Source organism: Cyprinus carpio, chromosome A2 (genome assembly GCF_018340385.1).
Source record: "Cyprinus carpio isolate SPL01 chromosome A2, ASM1834038v1, whole genome shotgun sequence".
Lineage (NCBI taxonomy): Eukaryota > Metazoa > Chordata > Actinopteri > Cypriniformes > Cyprinidae > Cyprinus > Cyprinus carpio.
The window spans coordinates 14,857,284-14,865,673 of record NC_056573.1 but is presented as its reverse complement, the minus strand read 5'-3'; the positions used below and the strand labels follow the sequence as shown (position 1 = coordinate 14,865,673).

The window sequence follows — 8,390 nt, the reverse complement described above, 5'->3', positions numbered from 1 at the left end:
GCAGCTCCTGTGGCAGGTTGAACTTCCTCAGCTGGCAAAGGAAGTACAACCTCTGCTGGGCCTTTTTAACAATGGACTCAATATGATTGTCCCACTTAGGGTCCAGAGAGAAAGTGGTGCCCAGGAACCTGAATGTCTCCACTGTCATTAGAGTGCTGTTCATGATGGTGAGTGGAGGGAGAGCAGGGGGTTCTTCCTGAAGTCCACAGTTTTGAGCGTGTTAAGCTCCAAGTTGTTAAGACTGCACCAGAAAGCCAGCTCTTTAACCTCCTGTCTGTAAGCAGACTCATCACCGTCCTGAATGAGGCAGATGAGTGTGGTGTCATCTGCAAACTTCAGTAGTTTGACAGAGGGGTGTTTAGATGTGCAGTCATTGGTGTAGAGGGAGAAGAGTAGTGGGGAGAGGACACAACCCTGGGGGGCGCCAGTGAAGATTGTACTGGTGCTGGATGAGAATTTTCCCAGCCTAACTAGCTGCTGCCTGTCTGTCAGGAAGCTGGTGATCCACTGACAGACTGAGGTGGGCACAGAGAGCAGAGTTAATTTGGGCAGGAGGAGGTTTGGGTTGATACTGTAAAAAGCCAAGCTGAAGTCCACAAACAGGATCCTCACATAAGTTCCTGGTCTGTCTAGATGTTGCAGGATGTTGGTTTTCTTTGGGACGGGGATGATGGTGGAGCGTTTGAAGCATGAGGGGACTTTGCACAGCTCCAGTGATCTGTTGAAGATCTGTGTGAAGATGGGGGCCAGCTGGTCAGCACAGGTTTTCAGACAGGATGGTGTCACACCGTCTGGGCCTGGTGTCTTTCTTCTCTTGTTCTTTCTGAAGACCTGGCGCACATCATCTTCACTGATCTGAAGTGCAGGAGGGGGGAGAGGGGGGTTGCAGGAGGTGTGAATGATGTTTTTTCAAACCTGCAATAAAACTCGTTCAGATCGTCTGCCAGTTGTTGATTCTCCACAGTGCTGGTGGATGGTGTCTTGTAATTGGTGATGTCTTTCAGACCTTTCCACACTGAAGCAGGATCACTGGAAAAGAATTAGTCCCTTAGCATTCCGGTATAATTGCTCTTTGCCACTCTGATCTCCCTTTCAAGTGTTTATTTGGCCTGTTTATACAAGAATCTGTCCCCATTCCTGCGAGCATCTTCTTTGGCCTGACGGAGCTGTCTGAGTTTTGCAGTGAACCATGGTTTGTCATTGTTGTAGGTGAAATGAGTCCTGGTAGGAATGCACATGTCTTCACAGAAACTGATATAAGATGTTACAGTCTCTGTGAGCTCATCCAAATAGGTGGCAGCAGCTTCAAAAACACTACAATCAGTGAGGTCAAAACAAGCTTGTAAATCCTGGTCTGCTTCATTAATCCATCTTTTTACAATCCTTAATACAGGTTTAGATGATTTCAGTTTCTGCCTGTATGTTGGTATAATATGAACTAAACAGTGATCAGAGAGCCCCAAAGCTGCCCGTGGGACGGAGCGATATGCATCCTTTATTGTGGTGTAACAGTGATCCAATATATTACTGTCTTTGGTGGGACATGTAACATGCTGTCTGTATTTTGGCAGTTCAGTAACTAATGAATAAGTACTAGTGCCTAATAAATAAGTACTAGTATCTAATGAATAAGTACTAGTACATAATAAATAAGCACTAGTATCTAATAAATAAAAAAAAAAATACAATCACCAAATAAAAAAATACAATGAATAAGTACTAGTAACTTTACGAAAAACACTACTACCTAAAGAATAAGCACTAGTAGTTAATGAATGAGTACTAGTACTTAATGGAAAAGATACTAGTATCTAAAAAAATAAGTATTAGTAACGGTAAATTAGATACTAGTATGGTTTATAGATTAAATGTTAAAACAGCTTGAGAAAGAGGGTCCTATCATACACCCGCAGCAATGCGGCGCAAGTGTTTTTGCTAGTTTCAGCCCAATGCAGTTCTAGCATGCTGGTCTAAAAAAGAGGTGTGTTCAGGCGCATTGTTGGCATTGTTGGCGCATTATATATATATAGTTATTTAAAGAGCGCGTTTGTAGAAAATTCACCTCTGGGCAGGTCCACAACATGCGTTCACTTTGATTATTACACAGAGGGATGCGCAGCAGCACACAAACATTTTTAAATATGAAACCATATAACCATTGCATGTATCTGAATTAGGCTACCTATTTGCTCGCGCACGAGCAGCTCCGTTTACTCTCTGAGATGCGTTCTTTTTTTTGCACTTGCAAATTCCGTACTGTAAATAGCAAATCCACCATGGCGTGAGCGCAGCTGCCTCTTAAAGGGAATGGGAGATGACACTCTGATTGGTTTATTGCATGTAATGCCCAAAAAGCACCCATTACTCATTAAGAGAATAGGGACAACCCATTTAGACCATGCACCCGGGCACGCCAACCGTTTTCCTGTCCTTACACTGGATTAAAGTATGAGTATAATTCTTAAAGTGGATTTGGCCACTCCCTGAATGCACCTTTGCCATTCGCTTTAGACCATGCACTTAGGTCGTTAAAATAGGGCCCAGAGCTGTGAGTAAGGGTGCAGACGCAGCCTCTTTGTTGCCAGATCCAGCTGTTATAAGTGTTTTTGGACTTGTCTTTTCCACTTTTTTTCCACTTTAGAAAGTTAATAAAGTAGGACGTTGCAGTTTAGGGCCAGCAATATCTTTATCTTATCTTAATTGCAAAAGATTTTAAATAATTTTGGTTTCTTTTTATTTATTTATCGTTTTGTTTGTTTGTTTGTTTTAATAGCAATATCTGGCGACACTGCATCGACAATTCGGCTGTGCAGGTCAGGCTGGCCTAGAACATGGGCTGGTATACGTTATGCAAATGTTGGGAGCCTAAACATTAATGATCCAGTGTTATGTTGGGATTCACCTCTTTTTCAGTGGTCTTTTGCACACACAAGATTTACATGAGGAGGAAATATAGGTGTTTGAGGCTCACAGTGTTATTTCCATGTACAGAACTCTCATTATTCAACTATGCCAAGGTAAATACAGTTTTCTATTCTACGACACCTTTAAAATAATTGTGTGTAAATGATCAGTACTATGGAGTACACAAAAAATTATTTTAGATGTATGTAAATGAAAATATGAAATATGAGATTTGCTCCTCTAAAATAACGTGAAATATAAAGGTGACTACGTTTTGTAAAAACTTTTTTTGACTTTTAAGACCCTTTTAATTTACACCATTTTTCAAAACATTACAGACAACACACAAAACCAATTAAAAAACATATTTTCAAACTCGCTCATTGTCACCATAGCATCTCTCACACACCCCACCTCATTTTGAAAAAAAGGTACATTATCAGTTTGTTTGTAATATGCAATTTCAATAGCAACCCTAAATTCTGCCAATGATTTAAAAAGTCAACATCTTTTTTTTTTTTTACATTTTTACATTGATGTAATTTCAAGAGTGCTAACTTGAGAGAGATGGATGTATATTTATAATTATCTTTATTTTTAGAATAATACTGTATTTATTTTTATATTAATGTTTTTAAACTTGTGAACATGGAGTTTATAGTGGGGTTTTCCAGTTGTTGTTTCAAACTGTGAAAACCCTGACCCAGAAAAATAGGCTATTTCCTCTTACATTTTTTTAATAGTATAATAAAGTGATTTGTTTCCTTGAAAAATTGAAAAGTTTATTTATTAGCCCATACACTGCATTAGATCATGCAAAACGTTCATTGGCGTATACTGCCATTGGGCATATTATTATTCTGCCTAGTTTTACTAGGATATTGACCCAGAAAAATAGGTTATTTCCTCTAACATTTTTTTTAATAGTATAATAAAGTGATTTGTTTCCTTGAAAAATTGAAAATTCTATTTATTAGCCCATACACTGCATTAGATCATGCAAAATGTTCATTGGCGTATACTGCCATTGGGCATATTATTATTCTACCTAGTTTTACTAGGATATTGTCAAAATTACAGTTTTATGAGAATATGTGACCTTTCATGATCATCTTAGCTACCAAAAGACAAGAATAAGGCTATTAAAAACACATAAGATTATGTAATAGAAGAATAGTGATAGAAAGAGAGCAGGAAGGCCAGATTGAGAAAGAAAACATTGCAATGCTAACTTCCTTGTGCGTGGGATTTGAAAATATTTAATCTCTACTGTGGCAAATAATAGACGAGAGGTATTTCCTGAAGGCTCTGGAGGCTGTCCGTTTGACATTGACAGAAGATTTACACATGAACTGACTAGCTGACATCACATTTATCTTCAACTCTCTTGCCACCTACAGTAAATGGATGAACTGTCTCTATTACATCAAACTGTCAGCATGCTGTTGCTGAAGGAATATTGACATTCACTACATTGATACTACGGGTAAATTGGTAAGTATCTGCAATCATTTTCTTGTGCCAAATATTGTAGAAATTGAGTAGAAAATAGTTTAAAAGAGTTGTTTATTTAGTAATATTTTGCAGAATAAACCTAATGTTATCATGTTATGTAAAAAAAAAAAGAAAAAGAAAAACATGTTAGGCCTACTTTACAAATACATTTACAGGTTGCCTTGACTTAAATAGTCAGTTACATAGATTTAGGATTTTTGTCATCTTTTTCTTTTTTGCATCTTCCTTCAAAATTGAAAGTTGTTTAGAAGCATTGTGCAAGAAGCAAGTGTTTTGAAACTTCTACTTCTGCTAATATTACATCATATGAAAGAAACATCAGGTTCAGCGCATTTAAAACACCCTAGAAGATCTTCAAATTATTTTTAACCTTGACAGGTAAGACATGATCAGTTGTTATTGTTGTTCTGCTGCCTTAAAATTTACATTACATTTGCATTCAGATAACCAAGCTGTCACTTAGTACAACTTCACATTTAAAGTTGACTAAACTTTTAAAAAATTTTTCAACTTACTTTTTTTTTTTTAGTTGAAACATCTATTTATTTGTTTATTTATTTACTTACTGTACTTCAAGATGTTAGGAGAAAAAAAGGAAAAAAATCAAAAGAAGTAATGTGATTAATCTTTCTTGTATTTTTCAGGGCCAAAACATTTTACCAGGAAAAAAGTTTTGGGAAAACGTGAGTTTATTTTTCATATTTTCTATTATATTTGATCTTAAATCTAAAAGTCATTTCTTAGACTCTCTCTGTCCCTCTTTCTATATATACTGTATATATTAAATTTTGAGAGCAATTAAAAACAAAAATGTCTTTCTCCAAATCAGTGTCAGGTATGATCCTAAACAACACCACAAACCAAACTGGCCTGCCGGAGGACTTTAGAATTGCTCTTCTGGTTGTATATATATTCATCTTTCTTGCTGGGACTCTGAATGTTGTACTAATGTCCTGTATGCTACAGTCCCAAAGACGTCTCTCTTTCACCAAAGTGTCTGTAATCAACCTGATAGCAGTGCACTCCTTTTTCCTTCTCACGGTGCCCTTTCGCATTTACTATTATGCTTCTGAAAAAGACTGGATTCTTGGCATATATTTCTGCAAAATTGTCAGTATTATGATCCATGCCCACATGTATCTTGCATTCATCTTCTATGTCTTCCTTCTAATTGTGCGCTATCGGGAGCACTCTGATCAGCAGCACAAGCTAAAGTTTCATCGCATCCTTCACGCCACGATTGCAAGTGCAAGCGTCTGGATGGTCATATTCGGCGCTATGATCCCAGCAACTGCTAATTATGGAATGGCACAGAACGATTCAACTCATTGCTTTAATTTTGGTCAGGCTCTCACCCAGCCTACTGTGAAGACATTAAACTATGTAATTTGTATACTAGTAATACTGGTTTGGAGTGTTCTGGCAGTTTTCCAAGTTTATTTTCTGCTCAAAGTGAGTAAAACATTTGGAAAGGCCACATGTCAACGTCAAGAGTTCTGGGCACAACTGAAGAATGTTGTTTTCCTGTTGGTTATGTTTTTTTGTTTTGTGCCCTATCAAGGATTCAGAGTGTATTTTGTGAGTGAATATGGCGAGATTGAAGAAATGAATCATATAAATGAAGTATTACTTGCTGTCACTGGTGTCAGCTGCATTGATATGATTGCTTTTGCTGGTAGAGATGTATGCAAACTAATAAATTCAAGGGGATGGTTTAACTGTTTATAGAAACTATATTGTATATTGTTATTGATATAGGGAATTGTTTTCCATTTTCTTATCTTTGTTTTTGATGCATTTGTGCCTTATAAGCTTAAAATAATTGTTCAGCATGACAGAATGTTTGGAAATAACCAAGTGTTTTATTGATCTATAATGAAATTTGCATTAAATAATTGACAGTATTTGGATGTATTTACATTATATATGTGGTCTTTTTTCCTTGTTAGGTGTTCAGAGAAAACTTTTCCACATTTATTTTTACATTAGTGTGCAGATAATATATTTAAAGCCATTAAAATAGTGGACAGGGTTCGATAACTGTGATGTGCATACTCATTTCTGCAAAGGAAAATTTCCTTTTTGTATTTTAGCACCCTCTAGAGGCATCGAAACACTTGCATGCGTATTCTAACTAACTACATCCTCAATCGAATTTTACTTGTGAAATAACTACTTTTCAGAACTGCTTCATTTCAACAGTAACTGTACTTCTGTTAGGACATTAAATACTTCTTCCTCTTTCAAGCTGATCCTTTTATGGTGAATGGAAATACCTTCTTTTGTACTGGATATGATTGATTCTGACGTAAACACAGTTCTTTTCGTCTACTATTTAGTAAGCCCTACTTTTTGAAAAATAAATAAATGACACACATTTTCCTGACAACCATAGTTGGTTGATGACTAAAATTACATCCCTGCGCTGGTGTTGAGGTTGAACAATTGATTGGCGAACCCAAAGCCACTTCCAGTAAACTATGACTAATTATATACTGTAATACCATAAAAACATCATCATGTGGGACCGATCAGCACCCGCTATAAACTGCAAAACCAGTAACCACAGCTGATAGGGTTTTTGTTTACATCCTAGGGGTCAATGAAAAGACACCTCATCGCTGCAATATGCTACTGCTGTAGAGATTTTTAAATGGTATGCAGAAAATGTTAGTGCTCCCTGAAGTACAGCTTACCACTGAAATAACAGTCTTGAGATATTGCTGTAACAGCCTGGAAACAGTAACACAAGAAGAGGCCGTGGGCTGTGGTGAGATTCTCTGTTTAGCCAATCAGACGACTTTTGAGGTGCATGTTCACAGCGGCAAGTCCATATATGGGAAGCCGGAATCTGAGCTTTTCATTAATTTGGAGGGTGCGATTGTTTGTGATTTCTCCTGATTTCTGTTTTGCGGCCTACAGAGCCAAGCCTCCAAAAAGAGACCTAACCAATAAAAAAAGTAAGAGCGGAGTCAATGTCTTTGAAGCTTGCAATGGTTGATAACAGATGCCGATTTTTTTTGTTGCTTTTTGGCTTGACAGGTCTTAGATATGTAACATTATAGATACCTATACATGGGTATATCTATGGGTATATAACTGCATAGTCACCATGGATACAACAAAGCAACATGTTGTAGTAAGAAGAGGTGTGGTTAAAATTTGGTGACTGTTCTATGAGGCTTAACAGCAGAGTCTAACATATCTAACAGCATTTGTTAAATTGATTAAATTATATTAAAAATACTTTTGCTGCTATGTCTACAATGACTTCTATTATCATTGCTTTAGTAAATCATGTATGCAACTGCTTAATAAGCAAATTTCAAAAGTTTTCTCTAAAACTTTGTGTTTATAACTTGTTTAGCTGCTTGGAGAATAATAGCTAAAAAAAAATGTGTTATAAAATGTGTTGTATCTAGCAATGGGAAATTCATTTTAGTATGATAATATTTAGTTAAATGCTGCTGTTTGTCACATATTTTCAACTCAGTTTTATTAATTTGGGTGTTTCTTTTTCACTGTGATAAGTGTATGTTTATTGTGTACGTAGCTCCAATTGAGATCTGTATTGTTTAGTGCCATTTAAATACTAAAATAAAAAAAAAAATCAATATAACCATTTAAACAGCTTATAAGCTAGCAAAACATCAAAACTTTTAAAATGATCATACTAAAAAGAACATTTTGTGTATTTGGTGTATTTGGTGTAATGCAATGTGTTTATGCAGTTTAAGGTTCAAAAAACACATTATTTTCCATATAATGTACATTATTGTTTCTCCTATGTGCCCCACCTTTCTGAAACGCGTCGATTTTTGCAAAGCTCATCATTCTGGAAAAGCGAAGTGTGCTCTGATTGGCCAGCTATCCAGTGCATTGTGACTGGCCGAATGCCTCAAGCGTGTGAAGGAAATGTTACGACATGTCTACGTCACTGTGTGGGAAGGTTTGCACAACGTATAAGTCAT

The 8,390-nt window shown here is 36.6% G+C and overlaps 1 protein-coding gene across 3 annotated transcripts; it reads left to right on the top strand.

Annotated features, from left to right (window-relative positions):
- Window positions 1-4,122: 4,122 nt before the first annotated feature.
- On the top strand, window positions 4,123-7,529 carry LOC109055237 (probable G-protein coupled receptor 141). Of its 3 annotated transcripts, none has more exons than XM_019072472.2 (3): window positions 4,123-4,398; window positions 5,064-5,102; window positions 5,249-7,529. In XM_019072472.2, the coding sequence occupies exon 3, from the start codon at window positions 5,257-5,259 to the stop codon at window positions 6,145-6,147; it is 891 nt and encodes a 296-aa protein (XP_018928017.1). In that variant the 5' UTR covers window positions 4,123-4,398; window positions 5,064-5,102; window positions 5,249-5,256; the 3' UTR covers window positions 6,148-7,529. The 3 variants fall into 3 exon arrangements, with proteins under 3 accessions (XP_018928017.1, XP_042630619.1, XP_042630618.1); XM_042774685.1 differs by having other exon boundaries at window positions 4,123-4,797; XM_042774684.1 differs by lacking the exon at window positions 4,123-4,398 and having other exon boundaries at window positions 4,945-5,102.
- Window positions 7,530-8,390: the final 861 nt, after the last annotated feature.